General features: G+C 31.6%; 3 protein-coding genes across 5 annotated transcripts; 1 reads left to right on the top strand and 2 right to left on the bottom strand.

Moving 5' to 3' along the window:
* The first annotated feature begins 1540 nt into the window (after positions 1-1540).
* TpnCI (troponin C type I) lies at positions 1541-8909 on the top strand. 2 transcript variants are annotated; one of them, XM_018550760.1, is made up of 6 exons: positions 1541-1786; positions 3285-3315; positions 5943-6086; positions 6375-6494; positions 7665-7796; positions 8576-8909. In XM_018550760.1, the coding sequence occupies exons 1-6, from the start codon at positions 1763-1765 to the stop codon at positions 8602-8604; spliced, it is 480 nt and encodes a 159-aa protein (XP_018406262.1). In that variant the 5' UTR covers positions 1541-1762; the 3' UTR covers positions 8605-8909. The 2 variants fall into 2 exon arrangements, with proteins under 2 accessions (XP_018406262.1, XP_018406263.1); XM_018550761.1 differs by having other exon boundaries at positions 1544-1765; positions 8576-8908.
* Positions 8910-9931: 1022 nt separating this feature from the next.
* On the bottom strand, positions 9932-13752 carry LOC108782475 (NCK-interacting protein with SH3 domain). 2 transcript variants are annotated; one of them, XM_018550755.1, is made up of 9 exons: positions 13396-13752; positions 13108-13298; positions 11962-12831; positions 11455-11657; positions 11272-11375; positions 10976-11194; positions 10721-10893; positions 10501-10598; positions 9932-10395 (listed from the first exon to the last, which is right to left on the bottom strand). In XM_018550755.1, the coding sequence occupies exons 1-9, from the start codon at positions 13421-13423 to the stop codon at positions 10305-10307; spliced, it is 1977 nt and encodes a 658-aa protein (XP_018406257.1). In that variant the 5' UTR covers positions 13424-13752; the 3' UTR covers positions 9932-10304. The 2 variants fall into 2 exon arrangements, 1 of the variants encoding a protein (XP_018406257.1); XR_001940997.1 differs by having other exon boundaries at positions 10343-10395; positions 10501-10593.
* Positions 13753-14655: 903 nt separating this feature from the next.
* Positions 14656-18625, bottom strand: Taf5 (TATA-box binding protein associated factor 5). Its single transcript, XM_018550756.1, has 11 exons — positions 18553-18625; positions 18231-18416; positions 17291-17493; positions 17019-17215; positions 16725-16929; positions 16494-16613; positions 16286-16431; positions 16073-16210; positions 15755-15948; positions 14969-15260; positions 14656-14884 (listed from the first exon to the last, which is right to left on the bottom strand). Exons 1-11 carry the CDS (start codon positions 18613-18615, stop codon positions 14670-14672), a joined length of 1959 nt encoding a protein of 652 aa, XP_018406258.1. The 5' UTR covers positions 18616-18625; the 3' UTR covers positions 14656-14669.
* Between the last annotated feature and the right edge of the window lie 7140 nt (positions 18626-25765).

The raw sequence follows: 25765 nt of genomic DNA, 5'->3' as shown, positions 1-25765 counted from the left end.
TTCGTACCACTGCAGTAGTAGTATAACGCTACGTTCGTGCAGGAACGGTTGTAATCGCATGAACACGAGAATCTAATAAAAACTGCTTAAAGCACTGTGCCTCAAATCCCTTATAGAAATATAATACTATAAGCCAATAATACTGGAAGACAGTAATTAATTACTTATTTGGAATACTAAAAAAAAGTAATATAAGCAATAAAAAATGCTATTAATACTTAAAATAATTAATTATTGCCTTTCATCATTAAATTGAATAGCATTTTAGATATTTCTGTAAAAGATATTAGAATGTTTTTAACAGCAATTTATTATCTTAAACATATCCACCGGGACTTTATCTCGTTTCATCTTTATCTTCCTTTTTTTTATCGATATCGTTCTTCGGTCAATTATTCATTTTCCCGGAATTAAAATTTCATTCATTCTTTCTTCCAAGTAATCTTCTCGATTAAATTTCTCATAACAGTTTCCTTTTTTCTCTTTCTCTTTTATATATACAGCAAGAATAGTTTTGCTGAAGTATTTAAAGAGTTAGCTAGATAAAGATCTGAGACTAATCTGTTGAGAATTTTGTTGGATCGTTAAAATCATCATAGGATATACTCAAGCTTGCTGGAACGTCAAAATAACTTTGCAACATCATTCATGCTTGAGCATTTCACATAATTACAATACTTCGATATAATCCAACAAAGTTTAAATCTATCTAAATTTGTATAATACTTCAGTATTCTATAATAATATAGGCTCAAGAGATTAAATCTAAATAAATATAAATTAATGCCAATATGGAGCCAACACCAGTTCGTGTGAATTGTAGGTAATTTTATTAGAAATTATACAATAATATAAATAAATGTTTCGACTTTCCTCATCAGTATAAATTAAATCGAAGTAATAAATTTTACAAAGAAGTATGAGAACATGATATACAATATAATTAAGACGACCTCGAATTTTTTGAAAATGATATTTGAATCTGAGACGAGAGAACACTGTACATCGATTGTTACATTAAATTGGTTGATTTAATATTGACAAGATGTTAAATCGTTATTGATGGCTCGGTCATTACATATCGAGATCGAAGTTTATTCACATTATTGTATAATTTCTAATAAAGTTACCTACAATTCACACAAACAACTAGTGTTGGCTCACACTGGCATTAATTTTTTATATTTACTTCAGTATTGTTTTTTTTCCATGTAACTTTGCATCGGGAGAGGGTGTTTCCAGATTAGAAATAATATCGATTCGAACAACGATCAGGTCCATTCCGCTGCGTCAGTGGTCTCCACATGCCGGCGTTACCGAATCCCGCAGGCGAACACGAGACGAGGAGGAGCCGCGCCTCGAGACCGTCTCTCGCTGATACACCGCGTCCCAGAAATAGCGCGCAAGCACCTTCCCGGAGGCAGCTTCAAAGTCCCGCTAAAGAGGCAGCGAACGCGTTCTCGACGATTGGCTGGAGCCAGGCTGGGGCTGGGGCGCGGTCCGCGATCGGTCACGCAACCGCTATATCGCCCCATTCGAATATTATCGCGACGCTATCGTCGTCTCGCAGCAGTGCGTCAAATCGACGACGAGGCTTGGATCCGTCGAGCTCGTACGTTTTTCGTTTGTAAATCCATCTCGAGAGCGAGCCGTGCGCCTACGAGACTCGGGTCGAAATCGGTCGAGTAACACCTCGGTGTTTTAAGTAGAGTAAAAAAAAAAAAAAAGAGAAAAGAAAACAGTCGAATTTCGTGCCGCCACCATGGTATGTTCTATCGATGATATTGTAAGTCGTCGCCCTGGTAAACACACACGTTTTCCTGCTGTCTATACTTACGTAGTTATTTGTTGTATTTTTTATAACCGTGCTCTCTCTCTTTCTCTCTCTCTCTTTCCCCTTTACTATCATTACCTCTATCCTTCTATTTTTTTTTTTAATATTGTTGGAAATTATTTGCACGTGTCACCTGGACATTTAATTATAGACTCTTTCCTTTTTCTAATCTATCTCTTGATTTGTTTTATTTTTTGTTTTATTCTTTATGCATCGTGATTCAGTAGCGATTAACAGTGTACGTCGTGCTCGGATTTTCTAGCACGCCTAGATAAAATGTGTCTAACCGTTCAAGCACTTCTGGCTGAGAGAGATTATCTTGGAACCGCGATGGACGAGATTCTGGAAAAACGTGATTGTTTCTTAAACGGCGAATTGATGCGACCGTCTCTTTAAAATCGTCAATAATAAAATGTGTTTCATTATTCTAAATATTATATATATATTTATGACATAAAATTGATTGGTGTATTCTTTACGCGGCTGTTACATTACAGCTTAAGGTAGATTGTTTAAAGCGGCGGTTTAAAAATCTATTTTAATTCATAAATTGTAGCCGGTATGTTTAAATAGAATGATTGAGACTTTTCGATAAATTAAACAATGATTCTTTAATAATAAATCACATTGTTACTGTAAAATCATTAAATAGTGAACATTTTAATTTAATTAATTCTTTTATAAATATATCAGAAATTAGAATAAAGAATTAATTTAATTACGATACCTATAAACGATACTTATAAACAATAAAATTGAATATATATTTAAATAACTTTAATTTTAATTAATTATATATTTTTTTTATAAATTTTGTTTATAATTATATTTTATTATATCGAAAAGTTTCAATGTTTTAGCATGCTCAGAATTGCACGCATGAAAATTCTATCTGATGTAAAATATATACATATATTACAATCTGAAATCACAAAATATATAGTTCAAAAGTTCGTATATATAATTTGAAAGTAAAGATAAACTTGTTGAATGAACTTTAACAGTGCACGAATGTTTCCTCCCTTACAGCAGAAATGTCCAAATTATATCACAGAGACAACTTACAGACATCGCAATCTGTAAGATTCATATCGAGTTTGTATCAAATCACCGACAGCGTTTATATTGACACTCGTTTCCACAAAAACTTTATTTACATCAGCATTTCACCGAATATTGACTTTGTACATATCTGCTGTGTGGGCTTCAAAAGTAACTAGCAATTTTTAATTGGATGCAATAAATTCATTTAAATTAACAATTTGTATAATAATTACAATTAAAAGAAGAATAATAAAGATTTTCGGCGTTTGATACGTAAATGTTTCAAATTTTTGTGTAACAATTTTTGTGTAAACTTTTTAAAGTTCAATGTGGAACATCTAAAAAAATATTTTATATTTAGTGATAATTGTAATTTGTATCTTTATTGTAATTTTGCCATTTGCAGGCTGATGAGCTGCCGCCAGAACAACTTGCCGGTATGTATTTACATTCAAAACAACTTGTTAATATCTAACAAAATTTCCAACAAAATTGCAATAACAATAATTCTAAATTAATTTGATTGATAAAAACCGATAGGACAAAAAATGTGAAGCAATTTTACCTAAATATATATTATCTTTTTAAAAAATTATTTATTATTCTACAATTGTTAAATGTTCACATGAGTTCTAAAAATTGATATTTTATTTACAAAGCCAGACAACGAAATCATTGAAAATTATCAGCTCCATTGATCTCGCTGTCAGTTGTTACAACGCAAAAATAGATGTTCTCATATTCCAAGAAAATCCAGGGAATAAACAACAGTAGAACATAGCAGCCAAGAACAAATAGACATAAATCTAGTCAGCTAAATACATCATACTTAGAATTTAGTACTGTAAAGTTACGCGTTAAAGATTTTAGAAATTATTTCACGCAATACATTAATTATTAACGTCTTTGATAAGACGCATAGTAAAAGATGAATATCTACAACTTAATAATATTATCAGTTTCAATATAATCAAGGTATGATGGGACCTGACTAGAATTACTAAATGCAAGTGAATTTAAGTAAAACTATTTTTGATAAGACGCATAGTAAAAGATGAATATCTACAACTTAATAATATTATCAGTTTCAATATAATTAAGGTATGACGGGACCTGACTAGAATATTACTGAATACAAGCGAATTTAAGTAAAACTATTCAAATTGCAGCAAATGTGCTGATAATCATTTTTAATATCGCGATAGAACGTGGCTCCAGGATTAAAAATAGAGCTCTCTCTTACAAATGGAACATGCGGCAATTGAGCGTTGAGCACGGATAAATTTTCATTGCTTTCGCCGAGTTTATTTATGCGTTTGATCCGATCGGGGGCAGCTGCGGAGAACGCGGCTATGTATAGCTACGTAAAACGGAATGAAAAAGCGGCGTCTCGCGCGACGACAAAGACGACGACGATCGATTCTACGAATATATATCGAAATGAAAAAAAAAAAGGGCAAAACCGTGATAAAGATAGGAGAAGAAAACACAGAGAAAAAGGGGAAGACGAGATAAATTTCTCGTTTCCTTTTTCCCAATCGTTTGCGATTGCGAGACATATTCGCGTTCTCGCGCTCCGAGAATTTTAAGACGGACGTCTGGAATCGCGCGCAGCCTCCCGCCGTTGAATCAAGACGCAGTAATACGCGGAACATTCGAGACGTAACTCCCGCGAGTTACGAATATAGCCCTCGAACGAGATACGGTTCTTCGGGAACGTACCGAAAATACACCGGAAGATGTAGTTTTTTTCACGCTTCGCTGATAACAGGATTGACTGACCACGTAAATACGACCATGAAACGTTCCAAAACTTTCACATATATATTACAAAATATATATACGTATGTGTGTGTGTATGTGTGTACAGATATTTATTACGTATATAAAATTATTGTTATATAATTTTATATGTGATATATACATATACGACATAAATAAAGAATAAATGAATATAAAGCTGATATACAGTACCGTCATTCATAAAATCGGAAACACGATTTTCTCATACAAAAACTTAAGTATTTCAGTGAAAAAGTCAGGAAGTTTAAAAAAAAAAAGACAAATTTAATCTCTATGATTATTATCCTAAATATATAAGATTAAAAATTGATATTTTTTTAATATACTAATAAATATATGATATAAATAAAAAATGAAGAAATATATAATAAATTCTTATTTATGTTCACACATATCCACACACACACAAAAAGCAATAATTACATATCTAACGCGATATTTCGATATACACTAAATTAGATATTATTATATATTACATATACATTAATATTCCTTACGATTGCTACACAAAAGTTGGCTTATCGCCGAATAATTTCGCGTTAGAGTTAAAAATAAGGAAGACTGGAGTAGGAAGATATACTGTACGGTAATACGATACTAGTAACGTAAATGTCGAAAGAACTCTCGAAATCTGGATCGCGCGTTAAATCGGACCAGTTAAATCAAATTAAATCAAATGTAATATAGATTCGTCGAAAATGTCGTGAGACTCGAAAGGACACGTGTGATCGCAGGTGTGAACCGTGTAATCACGCGCGGTTTCCGTCAGATAAAATAACGACAAATATCACCCATTGACGCGAACCGATGATGTATCGGGCCAAATAAGCTCAGCGCCAACCGTCCCGGAAGGACGTTAACATACAGTCTAAATCTGTACGTTAACGTCTGCGTTTAATGTCTTTAACCGAACTTATTGTTAGCGAAATTAACAGCAGAAGAAACCGCCCACGAAGGCGAAAAGAGTGTTCCATTTCTTTCCAAGAATCTTCAATTCTTTACAAATCGTCGAATTCTATACACTGTAAAAAATAAAATGTTAATTTTAGCTCAAAGACGTCGAGTGGATTTTCTGAGACATGCAAAAATGTTAAAATTAACATTTTTATTTTTTATAGTGTAGCTACATCCAACAATTAAAGAAAATAAGTATTAAAACAAGTTAGTCAGAAATTTCCTTATTTTGCTGTCATCTCTTTAAAATTCACGGGATTTAGATGATGAGAACATTTTTTAATGCGAAAAACGTAATCGTTTGCAGTTCTGCGCAAAGCTTTCGATAGCTTCGACAGTGGAAAGAGCGGCAGCATCCCCACTGAAATGGTCGCCGATATCCTTCGGCTAATGGGACAACCATTCAACAAGAAAATCTTGGACGAGCTAATCGACGAGGTCGACGCCGACAGTAAATATCATTAATCGTATTAATTATCTACGGCATCAACAGTGTCACAAAACGTACGAAGGATTTCAAAGCTTATTTAAAGAATATTAATTGACCAAACATAACAATGACTTGTTTATCTCTCTATTTTTAAAGTGTTTACAGATATTATATGAACGGTCTCTACCGAGTTGTTGTCAAATGTCGATTTAATGTACCGTAACACAGTATCTCTCAGTAATTTTATTTATAGAATTCGTTGTACTTTTGCACACACACCACATCTCACATGTAATACTCCACTTGCAGAATCTGGGCGGCTTGAGTTCGACGAGTTCGTTACGTTGGCAGCGAAGTTTATTGTTGAGGAGGACGCTGAGGCGCTGGAAAAGGAGCTACGAGAAGCTTTCAGACTTTATGACAAGGAAGGTAATAAAATAACAAGTCACGAGACTCGTATAACAAGAAACTAAAACAGTGTTTATCGGATAAAGCTCGTTACAAAGTAACGAAGTTTCTTCGGTGAAGACATGGCTAATAATCATTTTAATAACAGCAACTATCTTTTTTACAAATTCAAATTATTTCGTAAAGATTTCAAATTCTGCTTGAACTTTTCTTTTTAAGATTTATCAACCTTTTCCATGTGATATTTCTCTTTCTAAGATAAAAAGTTTCAAACTCTCAAGTTAATTATCTTTTCTGACTTTACTTATCTTTCTTTTTTATATGTAGTCTCTCTAAAATGAGAATGCCATATGGTGGTTGATTTTATTTCGAGAAACAAATCAGTTTTACAGTGTGAAAAGACTTGGCGTGACAAGCGTGAGATATGCGTCGAGGAAATTTCAGAATACGTTTATACAAACAGGCGCATTAAGTTCGCATCAGTTTCGTTATATGCGAACGTAAAAATAAGCCGGAGATTCCCGACAGAGGAAGCTCACGTGGCGGCCGAAAGCCAAGAATGTCGTAACACATCTTTCATGAATTACGATTATGTCGAGGGTGTAGCGTATGTATTTTAACGTGGCTGGCACCGAGAAGATAAATATTGCGGAGCGGATAAATTTTGCAATTACTATTTGTGTCAAGTGAAAGGGAGATGAGTACTACATGCCAAAATAGATTCTAGGGATATGTAAATAACGCAGCAATGTAACGATATTCTGAGTTTCTTCTCACGAGTACAAAAGGAAAGATGATATTATACTAATCTTATAATATTACAATTGTCTCATGTGTGTGTATATATCACTTAAATGTTACTAAATCCTCACAGAAATCTTTACAGAAATCCAATTTAAAGATAAGACCTGCTGTTTCAGTGACAAAAAGAATCACGTGATCAAAATTAATCCGATGTTCATCAATTTTCACCTCGTGATCCTTTTTGTCGCTGAAACAGTTAGTTTAAACGGCTAAGAAAATGTGTCTTAATAATAACCAACTTAATTAACTGAAAATTATTTCAGTATTAAAAAATGCACTGAACAACAGTGCTTTTAATACTTAAAAATAAGTAACTGATCATGACTTTTCAGTTAAATTTCTATATGAAAAAATCTGTGATTCTCTATGCATACCTTGTTCTACTAGGTAATGGTTACATCCCAACGACATGTCTACGCGAAATCCTAAGAGAATTGGATGATCAATTGACGAAAGAAGAATTGGACATGATGATCGAGGAAATCGACTCTGACGGCTCCGGTACAGTAGATTTTGATGGTACGTTTTAATGTTCCTCTTCCTTCTCTTTTAACAAAATATAATATCTAATAATTTACGATACAACTTGTAAAACAGTAATTTACTATGATAACAGGGTTATTAGCGAAAGTAAAAAAATTCTCTGACTTTTCCTGGTTTTTCCTGATCGCTAACAACTCTCTACATAAGATAAAAAATTTTAGATTAATTTTATCGAAGATAATTTTTTTTTTATTTATAAAGGCGTTGATCTTTTGATAAACTTTTGATATTTTCGAAAATGAAATATATTGAATTGAAAGACTCAACATTTCACTTTTTATGAAGAATCAGCATGTGTCAACGTATTTCAACGTCATATACATAAGTTGAATGGAGAGCCAAACGATTTATTTATATGCGGGCGTGCTGGCAGATCGAGGATGCCACTGATCTCTCGACTCTGCCTATTTTTATATTCGTACTTAATAAATCGCAGCGATTCATCAAAATCACACGTCCGTTCCAATTTCCAATGAATTTCACATGCGATATTAAGAAATATTGGAATGTAACCCTTGAAATATGAATTAATAAGATTTATAGCAAATTAGAAGTGAAATTCGATTCTTAGTATTAATTTGTATTTCTTACAAGAAATTAAATAATTTTTTTTCCTACAATAAACTATAATATGTAATTTGATGACATATAGTTAAGTGCCTATAAAAGAAGAAAAATTATTGTGTTTCTAATTAAAAGAGAAATATATCGACAAAATAAACATTGTTGTGTATATTGTATTTTTTTCTTTTCAGAATTTATGGAGATGATGACCGGTGAATAATCATCTTGAATGAATAATGAACAGCTTTTGGGTCTAAAGACACTTATGCAATCCATCCAATCACGACTTGAAATTAAATCATTCGCGCGTTTATGAGGAATTAATGCGCACCGAATTTATTCGCACAGAGACAGTGTTTTCTATTTTATGATTAGTCTCGGAAACAAATTCCCATCATAAACGTCACATCGAATGAATTGTATTTTCTGCTTTTATACACATATATATACGTCATATTTATTATAAAACAATAAATTTTACTTTCATACACTTACATAAGGCTTGGAATTTTTCATTGAAAAATCAGTATGTGTTTATTGTTAATAAAACAAGATAAAATCTCATATCTTCTGTTATTTAATAATGTAAATTACTTTCCTCGTGTTTGTATATACAAATAGAAAATTTGTAATATTTCTTTACTTGTTTCGCGAGACCAATATTAAAAAAAATATTTTAAATTTTAAATATACTTATATATTGTAAATTGTAAATTTCTAAAAATTAATATAATATTTATTTCTCTAAATGTTTTATTTATACATATATTTTTTTACCTTTCTTTGTTTTTGATTACATAATGGACAATTAGATTTATTTTTAAATTAAATTATAGCTCCGAATAATTTTCATACTAGATAATAAAAATACAAATGAAGAAAAGTCGATATTTATTATATCATAAATTTACTTTTTAAAAGTTGGATTTTAAATTATTATGGAAGAAAAAAAAGGGTAATATTTTATGTGATAGTGTTATAAGCTAAACTTTTTATTTATTTAACATTCAATTATAATCACATTAAATTTGAGATTTCTTTATAATTGACATGTTGATAGTTTTGCAAACATAACGTAGAATAATATGCTTAAAAAAATATAGTCACTAATCATAGACTAGCAAGTTTACTGATTACAGTGGCACCTAGTAAGTCTTATAAGTAAGTCTGTACGAATTTTTTTACCTAAACTTTATCTTGTGATAAAAACATTTGCGAAATAATGATATTTGAAGAAAGTATTGGTACTTTTCTGGAAAATAAAATATATATATATAATCTAGAATTTAATTTCTATGACTTAGAGTATTGTGTGTTTTGACATATATAGATGTGGACTAGACTATACTTTATGGAGAAATAATACTAATAATATTTTATTTAATTTCTCCATTTTTTAACAATACATACAGAAATGTATGTACCTGCATGTGTTTATATTAAAGTTTATCTCAATATATATGTAACCACTATATATAAATTATTTTACTTATATATTATTATTAACTATAGTAAATGTAATTTAATTTAATTATGTAAATGTTGGAATGCTTAGATATCAATGGTCCTCACAATAAGAATGGAAAGGATTTCTTTGTTATGTTTCACGTTACGCATATATATAATTAATTTCATATATCTCTCCTCTCTCTCTCTCTCTACTAAATAGTTCATTTACACAAAGAGTAACATCTTGTAGCACCAACAGAATGAAGACTTTTATGGCAGTCATAAAACATATCATCATCACTTCATAAGCTATATGTGCGTTTCTTTTTACTAGATAAAATATAGAAGAGCCGTAAGGGCCATCAACAAAATTTGTTTTTCTTCTTACCGTTAATCAATTCTCAGAGCTACTTAAACAAGAGTTTGCAAATCATCTTCGTCTAAATCTTGATCAGACGAGGGAATTAAATGTCACATTCTGAATAAATGTGGAAATTCGTTACTAATTTCGCGTACTACTTGCTGGTCTTCATGACTGTCTGCTGTTTCCTCGCAAAATATCCTAATGCAGAGTACAACATATACATATGTGATAAAGTTTCAGAATATAAGATAATACTTATAATCAATAGTAATAAAGAGTGTTTATATACAACTACATCTTTACCTTGTAAAACATTTTAGTAAATCTCCAGATCGATGACGATGCTCATTATAATTAGATGTGCGTAAAACACGGCGGCAAAGCTCCAGATATTGTCTACGCTGTCAATATATATTAAAGAATTATACATATTAAATATACATATAGAATATTTTATAAGTATATAAATATATTTTTAACAAGTTTAATGTAAGATTATATATAACACAACATAATGTAATACCTTATCACCAGGAAACATGTCGAAAAGTTGTCGTAGTATAATGTCAATAAGAACTTTTACATCGTTGGTATAAAAGAGACTTGCTATAGCATCATTACTAAACAAGTCGACAAAAAGTTTTAATACAGAATGCGGCGGTTGTGGCTCGTGATCAAATATTCGTACCGGATCCTCTGTGGTAAATTAAAAGTTTGTCAGTTCAATCATTTCTAGCATACATATACATATTGTACATATTACTTGCATCAAGTTTACCTTCTCTATTAAAAAGAAATAAAATTTTTTCAGTGAAAGTCTTGGCTACAGTTCGTTCACGTAAGGCATTTAGAACGATATTCTCAGAAGTTGTAAATTGTAAATTGTAGGATAATATCAAATTTATGAACAAATCTGGGATTTGATCTTCCAGATCTGTATCAGGTGGTGTTTCTATTAGGTCCAGTAGGAACGATATGAAGTCTGAGCCAAGTTGTTCTGTAAAAGAATCAATAAGGAATATATATTTTAATCTCTATTTTTAATAATGATATTGTTCAATCTATTTTACTCACCTAAATGCGTGACTGGCATGGGTTCACCCATTGAAAAAATCATTGTAAGCAATAATGAAGAATAATTTAATCTTAATACATTTCTAGGATTACTTTTCATATCTCTATAAAAACGAGAATTTTTGTTATTAGTTAAATATTAGCGAAATATTTCTTCATTATTAAATGTCTTATTACATATACCTTGCTAATTCCATTGGTAGAATACTATTTAACATTATAGTTAGTACCACTGGATCTAAACTGCACATAACACCAAACGATTGCAACAACAGTTGTCTAATAGTCCATCTCGCCTCCATCTGATAATATTGTATTAATATAGTTACGCCATTGTATCGATCCTGCCTTAAAACATGTCTCGATACATTTGCATCAGCATTAGTCTGAAAAAAAAAGATATATGTATGAATATATCAATCATAATATTGAAAAGATATTAAATAAATAATATTTATACCACATTTTTAGTATTAAGAATAATACATATATTATAATTTTTAATATATAGGATATACAACTAAAGATGTAGCTAAGACAATACTTTTAAGAGCATTCATGTAAAATAAAAAAAGTCCTAATTAAATCTAGAAACAAGCAATATTATTATAAGAGTTAAACTTAATACTAAATCTGTGATGTGGATGTAATTCAAGTTATTTTGCTCCATTTCATAAAACAAAAATATACCAATATTTCAGTCAATTCTTTGATATATTCCACAATAATAGATTCATCTTCATAAAGCATCCAACTTCTTTGTTGCGAATCTTCTTTGCACGAAGTCAGTTCGGTAAAAATAATTTTTAATCTACTAGCATCGTAAGTTTCTTCTATACTCATTTTTGACACATTCAACGGTGTTTGTAGCTGATGCAGCAAAGCATCGAGATAATGACTTACAGTGTCTGGCAGCAACTGCTGCAGGCTAGATACTACGACTGTGACTGCTACTTTTGACATTTCATGACTAAGTTGGGTATTTTTGCGTACTTGATCGAGCAATTGATAAGCACTTCGCGAGTTAATAGCTTGTAAGGAATTGCTCTTAATTGGTGAGCTGATCTTAGCAGGCGAATTACTTTTATTTGGCGAACCACTGCATATGTTTTGTATGCTACCTTGCGACGAGCTTTTACGAACTTCTGCAACCGATGTCTGGACTTTCTGAACAATATCCGAAGATGATTGACGAGGAAGTGATTGAACACGTTGCTCGTTTCCATTCGGCCGTTGATTTTGTGCAATTGTTGGAATATGATCTGTGTTATTACGATGAGTTGTTTGTGCAGTTGCGTAAGAGGTATTGCTTGGCGCTGATCTAACATCTGCTTCTGTATTGTCACAAGCTTCTTTAGATATAATGCTGCAATCTAAATCTGGTGGTTTAGGCGCTTGTCTTTTGGACTTTTTGCTCAGTTCGATTTGTTTTTTCCTTTCTGTTAGCTTCGCTAAGAGATCTTGCTTATCGGGCTGTACTGATTCGCTATCCTTCTTAATTTCCGTTTCCAATGTGAGTATACAATCTTCTAAAAAATCAATCAGGAACTGGGGCTGGGCCTATGAATTAATTGATAATATAACAGACTTGTTCTAAAACCTTCTTTTTAGCTGAACTTCTTGATTCATGGATAATCCTTTCTCTTTTTTGTCTCATTTTTCACATGGAAAAAAAAGGAGAAAAGATAAAAAAAATATAAGGAGTTTAACTAAAAAAAGAATAGACCCTATTTCCTTTCCATATGGAAAAAAGGGGAAAGATAAATTATAGCTAAGTTCAGCTAGATAGAATAAACCTAAGTATTCCTACGTACCTCAAAATAAATTTTTACGTACCTTGACAGAGGCAACATAATTGGAAGGTATATATCCCAGACGTCCTCCTCTATTTACAACTTGCCACCAGTTTTTCTGCTTGACATTACGCTGCAGCAGAATGAAATACTCACCTTCCCGGAAGCTGAGAGTCTTGGCAAATGTGGCCTTGAAGTCGTATAAGGCTTTAACCATTTCGTAGCTGTCCGCAGCTATAAATGTACAAAGTGTGTGAAAAAAGAGAATGAGAAAACAAAGAAAATATCTCGAACGTGTATCTCCGAAGGAATATAAATACGTCGAACTTACCTAACCTCGTCGCGCTGTTATCGTCCATCGTGGAAAGCGAGAGTGAAATGCAACGGTCTCGACGGCGACAACGCCCAGGTGAAAACCAGAATGCCGGAGAACCGCCTACTTACTTTCGTTCGCGTTTGGACATCTCATTTCCCTACTACTTGGTTTTTTCTGTCAATGTTTTTTTGCTTCGACCGGTCTTTCCGTGTGTGCGCGTATATATTAATCACCTCTCGCTAGTCTCGCTACGATTGACATTACTAACACTATACTGATACACAGATCACGGATCGGCTGTTACCGCGAGATCGACATCGAATTTGTCGAACTATCGCCGTTCACCCATTCACCCACTGGTTACCGCATGCTATTGCACGAGTACAAATTTGTGCGAATTATCGATCGTGTGTATCGTACTGCTCCCGTTTTATTGAAATTTAATACTAGGAGATACATTATCTTGAGTATTAAAAATACTGTTGTTCAAAAGGATGAAATACTCTATTTGATATGAAATGAGATAAGATTTTAATGAATTTTTATTTTAATATTGATAGCGCATATAAAATATAGGCTTGTTCTACGCGTGATGAACATTTTTTATTCAATAATTTTTGGAAAAATACTTTAAATTTGTTTAGATTTAATAAGATTTCCACAAAAATTGTAGCATAAAATATTTTAGAAACGTTGTATTTCACATATTCGAAAAATTCTAAGAGATACAGATATTTTCTTAATACTTCTAAAAAAGTATTTCAATTTATATAAGAAAATCTGAGAAATATTTCAAAAAGTTATAAAATTAATCGGAAATTAAAAAAATTTATAAAAATCTGAGAACATTTCCATTTCATCGCGAATTTGTATCTAATTACTTTTGTTTGATATATAATAATTAGCAGTATATATGTATATATATATATATTAGATTTCTGTAAACTTTTACAATAAAATTATTTTACTCGAACATTATTTTAGATAGTGATAAGCGTATTAAACGAAAGCGTTTAGATACAAATTTTTATCCCATTTTAGAGAAATAATATTAAGTAAAATATAACTTCTACTGAATCCTATCATATTTTACATATCAAGAAAAATTAAATATTATCTTTATTAGCAATGGCAATACTGAGAAACTAATAAATGTGAAAAATTTATTAATAACTTTTATGATACATTTCATAGATTTAAATTATCTGTAAATTAAATCTATACATATATAGATTTAAGTTATGTTTTTATTTATATAACGATAAAGGTGTGGGCAAAGTTTTCGTGGACTATGCTGACTCAAACATGCCGATACCCAGTAATAAATTTCTACGTGAAAAATGTAGCGTTAGGACAGACGTATTTTTTGTCGGGAAGGTACGTAGTAGGTAAGATTCCGAGTTTGTTTTTACATCTGGATTGTGTGAAACGTTAACATCTTCCAAACTCATCTCTTCTGCTAATTTTGTAAAATCCCATAATTTCAATGTACAGTCCAAGGAACCTGACAAAGTGACACAATCGATTATTGTTCGATATATTTTACTCAGTTTACCTGCATAAACTGAGAGATGAATGATAAAAATACCTGAGACTAGAATATTGCCATCTCGACTAAACGATAAACAATGAATATTAGCTGTATGGCCAGATAAAGCTGCAACAAGGTGGCCATGTGCCAAATCCCATACAAGTACTCGATGATCTGCTCCAGCTGAAGCTAAAAAGCGACCTTCTGTTGAGAAAGCTAAAGAAAAAATCGGTCCTTTATGCCCAGTCATCAATCGGACTTGATTGCCAGTTACACAATCCCATAATCTTACAGTCATATCGCTTGAACCACTCGCGATATAATTCGAATTTGGATGAAATTGAACTACCTATAAAGATAAAAAATAAAATATAATAACAATTAATTGTTTCATCTAACGATCAAGCAGCAAAAGCGTAGCATGGTGGATAGCACGCGAGTTTACTATGCTAAGGGACTCAGGTTCAATTCTTGGCAGATCTAACGTGGGGTCTATAATAGAAATCGTAGCGGTCGTGGAGTTTTAAGTCATAGAAAATTAACCAATAATAGTTAAATATGAGAAAAATAATCGACCATGATGTATGACCGCCTACAACTTCTATTGTAGACCCCTCGTATAAGAAATTTTTACGCACTCAGCTACCAAGAGTATCTATTGCCAAGTAAACATCTCAAACTGCCGCTCGGAACAGGCGTCAAGTTGTAGGTCCTATATTATTATATATCTTTGTGTACACATTACATGTATACATACAAGAGATAAGACTTATCTCGACTTTAGGATGGTACGCTATCAAATAAATAATCAAATAAATGAATTAATAGTAAATGTTAACTCACATCAACATCTGAATAATGGCCAGAAAATATTCGTAACGGTTGATGAGAGTCAGTCGCCCATAATCTGGCAGTTTTGTCATTCGAGGCACTTGAAAAGTAATAACCATGCGGTGAGAATCGTATGCACCACACAGGAAATAAATGGCCTTTGTAACAGACAACACATGTCCAAGTGTGCAATGACCATAGCCTTACTAAATAATTAAAATTATTACACACTAATTAATTTAATTTTAATGTACTAATATTACATTATAATAATTACACTGAAATAACTTTTGTTACAACATTGAATAAATAAATATAATTAAGTCTTACTTGTGGTATCTTCTGATGACGAAAGTAAAAGATTTCTGTCTGGACTAAATGAAAGACTATAAATTGGCCCACTATGACCATAGAGGTTTTTTGTAGTTTCAGATGTTCGTTCATCCATCATTCTAACCAATACGTCGTCTATAAAGTTTTTCGCAACATATTTTAAAATATTATATAAGTAAAAAATTGCCTTTTATCATGATTTTGTATTACCTGCTTCTCTAATAATGTCTTGTAATGGTTCACCCGTTTTCATTAATTTCAGTTTTTGTGGAATTAAACTCCATACTTTTATAGTAGAATCACTAAATCCAGTAGCTAATAAACTTGAGTCCTCTGCTATTTCTGCCGCTGTTACGCTAATTACGAAAGAATATTTACAAATGGATATTACTGAGGCGATTTAATTGCATATACTTACGTGTAAACAGTGTTTAACATAGTATAGAAACATATAGATGGTAATGTGTCAGGTCCAAGGACAACTCTCTTTATCGCTTCTCTCAATGCCTTAACTTTTTCCAGTTTATCTGCATCTTTCCTAAATTAATAAAATAGAAATTATGTAAGAGATAGAAAAAATCATCCTGTTAATTCTTCAATATCAACAGAAGTAAGTCATTAAAGGATCTGCAAGACATATTTATCTTACAGATTGGGTAATGGCATTCTGCCCACAGATGGTGCATTTGGATCAGATTTTGTCTTCTTTGAAAACAAAGGATCTTTCTTAGCCTTTTTCTTCTTTGGTTTATCACCATCTGTGCCACCTTCTTTATCTTCTTCCTCTTCTTTATTTGTCTCCAATTGAATATCAGGTTCTTTTAAAAGTCCATAATAGACTTTGGCCTTGTTATCTATATTTTAATAATTTGTTAATGGACACTTTTTATAAAGCATAAAAATAAAGAATAATTCTTTTGTTAGAAACACAAAATTTTATTACCTTGCCTAGTAGCCTCTCCTACCATAGCTCCAGATGTTGCTTCTATCTGCTGTTTATTACGAGCAACACCTTCATACATATCAAAGTAAAGATGCTCCTGTATGATGTTTAATAAAACACTATGTTTCTTTTCTTGCAAATGTCGTTTTAGTATCGAAAGGGTATCCCTCGACATTCTAATTATAAACTGATTGGATCTGCAAGTATAAATGCCAAATTATATTTAGATTTAAATAATATTTATTATATATATTACTCGTTTCTATACTTACTTAAAAGTATCGGTTAATTCATTCCCTGCCATTTGCTCCCGTTTTGTTACATTGGATAATCTTTTCAAGTCATCCTGATAATACTCTTCTAAGTTTCTACTGAATTTTTGTATGAGTTGTTTTGCCTCTTGGGAATGATTATTGTAAACCAATTCCAAATACATGTGTACCAAAACTGGATATAATATGGTTCCCAACTCATGCTACCATTATACATAATCTTATGCAGCATATATAATATTGCATAATACAAGTTCATATTAATGCTATCATTATATATATCAATCCTTTGCTATTAATATGGGACTTTCAAAGTATAATTAATTATTTTATTGTGAATTCTCTGATAGATACATTTAAATATATAAAAATAAGTTAAATACAACTTGATCTCTATGATAAAACAACTTGTTAAAGCTTTCACATTTATACAAAAATCTGTTTAAATTTTTATATGGTCTGGAACAATATAAAAATCTGTACTAAGTTTAAAGAAACAAATTGTTAATGAAAGATATAGAATAACATATTATCCGTACTACAGAGGATTAATAAATATAAATCATTATTTTATATATAGTAAATTAAGTAAATTATTATCTAAAATAATATAAACACTCACTTAAAATTTAACTTGTAAATGCTTCTTTGCTCCATTATCTCATTGAACAGAATAAAAATAAAAAAGAAAAATACTACAATTATTATATAATTATTGATTATATATTGACTATACAGAAAAAATAGATGCTAAAGCTCTGCAGTAACTGGCTGTTTTAGGATCTGTTCTTTATTTTGTCTTGCACAATGAGACAATGAAAAGGAAGCAGTGTCTAATTCACAAATCAAGTTTTGAACAGATATGATATAAAGCTATATATTTATGCTGTCATATATGACATAAAACACTTGTTCATATACAATGATAACTTTGGCTTACCTTATAAATATCCAAAGCTCCTTCTACAAATTTTTTCAATTCACTGTATGCTTTCTCATATTGTGCAGGATCTCCCTCGCTTTTATAAGCAGAAAGGACACTGGTTACATCAGAATCAGATTGTTGAGAGTCATCAATCGAAATATCAGTAAGATTAGCTTCTTTTCTGAACAATTCCTCAGTTCCCTAAAAACACAAAATAACAAAATATGTAGCTATTTGTTTCTAATTATGCGTGTAAGGATTTAATTATTAAATTTTTCAATAATGTTGATGAAAAGCAGGTTAGGATTTGGAGATGATAGAACATTTTTTGACTGACCTTAAAATTGTACTTCTTCAAAAGCTGCAAAACTGCGAGCATGGTATTCTTATCGTTATCCATATTTGCACAATTATCTGTATTCTATAACACAGAGAAAAAACCTCTCATAAAAATTCAAAAGACACAGTGAACCAACGTCAACACCACAGTCCAACACTAACCTAACAATGTTAAACAAGCTAGATGTGCAAACTGCAAACTCCCAAACTCCCATAAGAAAAATGGGGGACAAATAAAGTCACTAGATTCATAAAGTACCGCAAACTTGCATCTATTTTTTACGCAAAACGCGATCATTTCAAATTTACGCATTTGTATATACGTAATTTATTTGTGACAATGAAGCTGTCGAGTATGTAAATTAATGTTGTTAAATTGTAATTAGTTTATTTATGACTAAAACAATATGTAGGAATACTTAATTTATGTGTTCTTTAGTTTAATACCGATTTATTTGTTATAGAAGTTTTGTGCATTAAAAGTGCATGAAGGATACGTGTAATAGCATTTTTCACTGGTAAGGCTAGTGCGCACTAACAATAAGTGCGTATTAAAATTATTATACACTACGCTAATCTGATGTTAAAGTGAGCTAGATATCTCAATTGATAAAATGCCTATTGTGTATTTTGTCAAATAACACAATAAAATGTATTGAAATTTTTCATATCTTTTTTACGTTTTTAGTTTTAATTTATTGATAGATCGACATGTTTTCAAAACGTATATTTACAAATATAGTGTTTCATATCGATATACTGTCATGAAGGAAGATATTTAATAAACATCACTGTGCAAACGTTATAGCGCTATACACATATATACAAAATTTTTACGTCAAATAAACTTTTAGTTATCATATTACAAAATTTTAAGCTATAATAAAAAATCTAATCGCAATTGTATCATAACATTTGATATAAATTAGTTTCGACTGCAACGAGTCAGATTAAACAGGTACATATTCAATCCTAAGATTTTTAGTTTATAACGCAAAAAATTATATGTTTTCTTCAAGTTTTAAACTCATATGTATAAGTTCACACACACACAAAATCAGTTTGTCATTTAAGGAGACTTAAACAATGTTTATACATTTGTAATACCAAAAAAATAATACCTTTAAATATTAAATTAAAACTACAGGCTACGGCAACAATATTCGTTAATGCGAATATGAATAAAATTATTCGTAAAATTTATCGTTACCAACATTCGCACAGCTCATAGAAAAAAGTTTTATTGCGTCCCTTTTCAAAGTATTGACTCATTTTTTCAGAGCGATAAAGAATGCGTTCGACTCGCGCGTAAGATTCGCTTCTGCGCGTTCACCTGCGAATCAAGACATTTGTTTTACATCTTTCTACACTCTTTCCCTCTTTTTAATTCCTCCATTTTAATCTTATTACACGGATGGTCAGAGTTTAGACGTAACACTAAGTTCCAAAGTATTTAATATAATGGATGATCTTTATTTACGACATTTTTAACAACGTATCGATTAGAGTTAAAATGATGACTTTGATAAAGTGTTTTACGTAGTATATAAAAGTTAATGCACACAATATAATGTTTTTTCGTAAATTAAGGATAAGTATTATTCGTACGTATGCTTGTAACGATAATACAACTTATTAAGGATTATCTGTCTATTGAAAATGCTAACTATACATTTTTAGTAAGAATTTCCCATTTATCTAAATTTAAGTGCTATAGACCTTCTATCTTTTGATTCATTGTTATTATTAATTAAAATTTAGCTGTCAATATATTAAATAAAGAAGAAGGGTGACACACGGAGACTGAGTTACATATGTCTGGATCGTGGAAAGTAGCGTATGTGTATAAGATATTATCATTATTGTTACAGGAGACCGTAACTGCTTGTAATTAGGAATTAATTGTAAAAAAATTAATAATTCTGTACAACTAATCATTGAGAATATAAGAGAACATTTCGTCCTTTTTACTGTAGATTGCTGATTAAATAAAATTATTGTGTGACATCGTTTTCGAAAATAGCATTTTGTGTCACATTGCTGTTATAACAATAATGTTTAAAAAAGTCGTGTTCGTAGATAACACACACACGCCAAGTCAATTTGTCATTCAAGGACTTTCACAATGCTTTTACATTATCACATTCATTTATAATAAGAAGATTATTACTCTGAATATTGAAGATGTAAACGTAGATATACCTACGGCAAAGATACCTTTTAATGCAAATACGGTACAAAATTATTAATGTAATATTTTATCAGTAAATTTTTAGTTATCTAATCAGTTATCTACACGCACTACAGATGCGTAAAAATGGTGGAATAAATGTTAAATGCTCGCGTACATATTTCATAATTTCAGAACAATATTGTATAATTTCGTATTGATTTCTTATACATATTATATTATATAAGCAATTTTAGTTATCAATAGAAACTATGAGTTCAGCTATTTATATGTAGGCGATAACGAAAACGAAGAACAATCAATTTCTGTTGTCAGCAAACGCGTTCCATCGGGTATACAAAACGTCTAGAAATAAAATTAATTTATTGCTGTGGAGAAGATCTACTGGAGAATTCACGTAAAAAAAACGCACTTTATACCTTACCTCCTATATATATATATATAGGTGGTATGGAAAAATTATTTATAGTACGTATTATTAAAAAATTTGCGTTACTTGATGAACTGTTACAGATAAACTATTGATGTGTCAAAAAGTTTGTTGACAGAATCTGTAGGAAATTTTCTCCTCTACAATTTGTTATATAAGTATTTTTTTCGACAAACGCACATGGAACAAGATATATGCAAAAAACTGATTTTTCACCTACATATATTTTTAAACCATTTTCTCAATATGGCGGCGCCAGTGCGTTAATTTTTTGATGGCAAAATGTAAATTTATTATAAGAGCATCAAATTACATAACTGTACCAAATATCAAAATGAGACGAGACAGTATAAAGTGAGCTTCATGAGAACGCTTGACTTCACGTCACAAAACTTGTCAAAGAAACCCTTTGTTGAGAAGTGCTACCCTATGCGATTTATTCAACAGACTGTGCCCTTTCCGACTATCACTTGTTTCGATCGATGGCACTCGCATTTACAAAGAATCATTTTAACTCAAATTTACGAAAGAGTCGAGAAATGAATTTCTATCTGGATAGTCTCCAAAGATAAGTCGTTCTTTCGCTGTGGGATTCGCTTATTACGAGAAAGATGGGAAAAGTCTTATCTAACGATGGGCAATACTTTCATTAATAAATTTTTTAAATTTGTTTTTCAAAAAGAGGCTTAATTTAAAAAAAAAAAGGCGGGTTTTAAGTTATAGACCTAATACCGGCAACCGGTCGGAGAATGAAAAAACCTGCCAGGCTGGTTGAATATCGGTCAGGTAGCAACTCTATTTAAAATTCAGATACTGTATATATTAAAACATGAATTGCCTTTGGTAGATTTGGCAATGAAAAAGAAGCTAATATACATATATCAATACATATCATGATCAACTTGATATTATGTTTGAACTGTTCGTGTTACGTTTGAGGAAAAGTAGAGCAAGTAGTAGTACAGACACTACAAAGAGAAACCTGAGAGCGACCATCTCATCCTTTTCTCTGTAAAAGGCTGTGCAGAATGAAAGGAACAGGGAACAAACTAACAAAGAATAAGAATTTCAACCTATCAGAGATCATATACTGTGTAATAAACAGTGTGTATTCCATAGTACATGATTTAACTGATAGGTTGAAAATGCTGAAATACTTATTCTCTGTTTTCTGTTCCCTGTTTCTTTCATTCTGCGCAGCCCCTATAATGCTTCGAACTTTCTAACCCCCGTATACTAGCGGCACCAACATCCATTTTTGAACTGCGGGAACTACGTACCATACGTTCATTTTTGTCACACGTCGATAAAATCGTATCGTTAAAAGTGAATGTGGTCCACAAATTATTCATATGGATATGAAGAAAAAATTTTTTTCGACGACTTTGAAAAATAAATTTATATACATCGTCGAAAAAAAATTTTTTTTACATCTATTGGCCGGTATTCATAGTCGGTTCTTATTTCAAGCTCTGCTTAAGTAATGTCTTAAGATGCTAAAGCGGCCCTCTGATTGGTTCGTAACTCCTCAAGACTGAACTTAAGACGGTCTTGAATACAAGAACTGACTATGAATACCGGCCTATATCTATAATTTGTCGACCACGTTCACACTTTCAACGATACGATTATATCGACGTGTCACAAAAATAAATGTGGTACGTAGTTCCCGAAGCTGAAGAATGAATGTTGGTGCCGCTAGTGCATGGAGATTAAACCGGAATCAGACTTGAAGATTATTTTTTTTCTTCTTCTTCTTTGTTTAATGGCTCCCGCAGGCGAGCGCCCGCGATATGTATCCAAATGTAGTGAGTAAAACAAAATGATGAAATGCCCGCGAAAATGGTATAGCTCGAACGGACACTATAGGCGCCTGCGTCTACGAGACGCAATAACGCGCGTCAGGACGAACGAACGAATCGTTCAAATTGGCGAAACAATTGAAATCATAATGTAAAACAATGTACGATCAAAGTCGGCAACGCTTTCAAAAATATATGATTAAAAGCACTCAAATCGAACGCGTCCGCCGCGGTCGAGTGATCTGCAGAACTCATTGTCAGACTTAAAGATTGAGATTGAAGAATGAAAATTGAAATTTTATCCATGAGAATAAAGGAATTACAGCTTCTATTATTTTGATCGGTCAAATTTCAAAATCTTTCAATTTTCAATCTCAATCTTCAATGCGTATACAGTCTGATACCGACCTTGAAAGCATTAGGCCCTGCACATAATGGAGGAAATATTAAAAATAGGAACATAGATATTAAGATTTTAACCTATCAGATACCGGTTACGTCGGAATACACGGTTTCTGATAGGTTAAAATTATAATATCTATTCCTGTTCCTATAAATATTTCCTCCACTGTGCGCAGGACCTTAGGCTGTGCAGAATAAAAGCAACAAGGAACAGAGAACAGGAAATAAAAATTCAACCTATCAGTAACTGTATATTCCACAGTATTTGATTTCTGGTAGGTTGAAATTCTTATACAGTGTTCGTTGTTCCTTTTATTCAACGCAGCCCCTTATAGGAAAAAGATCGATATGGCCATTCTCAGGTTTCTCTCTACTATTACCATAGTTCCTCGGCGAACAACACGTGGCATCACGGTCGCGATTATCGATAGTTCCAAGATTGCGATTCTCGCGATGTTGATAGTTCGAATTTCATTGTCGCACGTAAACGCGGTAATGCGCCACAATGTGAAGACTTTGCGCTCGAGTTGTTTCACATTCCTCGCGATTCTCTATCATTTAGAATGTTCCAAAAACATATCCCGCGCTTAGATTATGAAGGACATTTCTCTTCTTCGAATGCGTTGCGTTATGTATCTTACTATCGCGTACTCGTCGCGATCGCTGGTGAATTTCAAAATGGTTTGCTCAAACGTAACTTCGTGTCGCGTTAAGCCGAAATCAGACTACGCATTGAAGATTAAAAGATTGAAATTTGGCTAATTAAAATAATAATAGGAGCTACATAGAATTCTTTTATCCTCATTAGCCAAATTACAATTTTCAATCTTCATTCTCAATCTTCAATACATAATCTGATTTCGGCCTTAAAATTATAAATGATTACGTTGAATTAGCGCAAACACAATTTAATCAGTGACAGATTTTGCCATTCTACGTTCCGCAGAACAATTTGAAGTATCCTGTTATCAGCAGTCCTCATCTGCAAGTCTGAAATGGATTAATGGGTTTTGCGAGAAACGCAACAGGTGCACAATCATCAGAAGCTTCACCAAGTAGGTAAATGATATATCGTTATTTTTCATTAAAAATGATAGGTTTATATAAGCTTATGACGACTATGAGGTCTTATTTGTAGGGCATAAACTTTCTTTCTCCTTTCAATAATTCAAATGATGAAACACTTCTAAATTTCAACAATTACCTTCCATTTATGTTCTTTCTATATTCTTACTTCTCCTCGTAATTAACATTAAATAATCGAAATTAAATTGATATCGAGATTAGAATAATTTAACGATTGTAATTGTAATTGCAATGTATAAACTACAATAATTCCAATAATCATATTGTGATTGTACTCTTTTTATCGTTAAAAATCCACTAAATTAAAACCTTACTGTTTCACAAGAATGTATTTTACAAGTACGTACTTTTTGTCTAGATATATCATATAAATATAATTAATGAGCGTCTCAAAAATTTCTAAATAAGAAATGTGTGCGGAATAATACGTTTAACAAATAACTATAAAGCACTCAAAATAAGAGAATCTCAAAAAGCTTTTGTTCGACAGTTTATTCCATATATTGTGCCAGTATAGAAATATTATACAAATTCGAAGATGCTTGAACGAATTATGAAATATTAGAGATTTACATGATCTCTCTCTTTTCTCTATTTTTTCTTTTTTAATCATGTACAAGAGAGCGGCGTACAATGGTTTTAGATTCGAAAGAGCTTGGCTACGCATGTTGTAGTAAATTTTCATTACTGCTTCCGCTAAATAAAGCTAATTGATAATCAATGTTATACCCAGTTCATTGCGCCTTTTGTTTCGCCAAGCAGGTTTTTAGTATCAAAAAATAAATTTCACTTGCAATAAATTTTCGTTTATTCCGAAAATATTAGCTAACAATTCTGCGAGACTAGAAAGCAGTTTGCGAAAATAACAATACGTTGCATTCAAGTCCTTTTTTTAGTTCAAATAGAGCGCAAAATCTTAAAAATGCATGTTATATTCAGTATCAGTAGAAACTGAAACAGAAATATATATTTGAATATTTTCAAAATAATCCATTGCATCCGACGAAACAATTCTTTGTAATCGTTTCTTGGAAGAGTTGAACAGATTAGAATATTCGTGATTAAATCATTAATTATAAAGGTATTCCAAATACGGTACAAAAATACAGAATTGATTTGATGTAAAAATCTGACCTGTTAAACGAATTTAAATTTTATTTATAAGATTCAGGATTTAATTTTTGAAATTAAATTTTTTTAATATGATTATTCCAATTACATTTTGAGAAGCACTCTTGTTTAAGAGCAGGAAATAAAAGAAAATTTAACGATTTCGAGGCTAATTGCTTGTTTCAAAGAT

Source organism: Cyphomyrmex costatus, unplaced genomic scaffold (assembly GCF_001594065.2).
Source record: "Cyphomyrmex costatus isolate MS0001 unplaced genomic scaffold, Ccosl1.0 scaffold1275, whole genome shotgun sequence".
Lineage (NCBI taxonomy): Eukaryota > Metazoa > Arthropoda > Insecta > Hymenoptera > Formicidae > Cyphomyrmex > Cyphomyrmex costatus.
The sequence above is the reverse complement of the archived record's forward strand: the minus strand, read 5'-3'. Positions and strand labels throughout refer to the sequence as shown.

Excerpts from the sequence above, each read along its gene's own strand:
- TpnCI (XM_018550760.1), top strand. The coding sequence starts at position 1,763 with ATGGTATGTTCTATCGATGATATT. Across the intron at positions 1,787-3,284 it reads TATGTTCTATCGATGATATT|GCTGATGAGCTGCCGCCAGA; the intron begins GTAAGTCGTCGC and ends TGCCATTTGCAG. Across the intron at positions 6,087-6,374 it reads CGACGAGGTCGACGCCGACA|AATCTGGGCGGCTTGAGTTC; the intron begins GTAAATATCATT and ends CTCCACTTGCAG.
- LOC108782475 (XM_018550755.1), bottom strand. The coding sequence starts at position 13,423 with ATGGACGATAACAGCGCGACGAGGTTAG. Across the intron at positions 13,299-13,395 it reads TAACAGCGCGACGAGGTTAG|CTGCGGACAGCTACGAAATG; the intron begins GTAAGTTCGACG and ends GTACATTTATAG. Across the intron at positions 12,832-13,107 it reads ATTATGTTGCCTCTGTCAAG|GCCCAGCCCCAGTTCCTGAT; the intron begins GTACGTAAAAAT and ends ATTAATTCATAG.
- Taf5 (XM_018550756.1), bottom strand. The coding sequence starts at position 18,615 with ATGGATAACGATAAGAATACCATGCTCGCAGTTTTGCAGCTTTTGAAG. Across the intron at positions 16,432-16,493 it reads ATGTTAAACACTGTTTACAC|CGTAACAGCGGCAGAAATAG; the intron begins GTAAGTATATGC and ends TTTCGTAATTAG. Across the intron at positions 15,949-16,072 it reads GTCATCAGAAGATACCACAA|TAAGGCTATGGTCATTGCAC; the intron begins GTAAGACTTAAT and ends TTAATTATTTAG.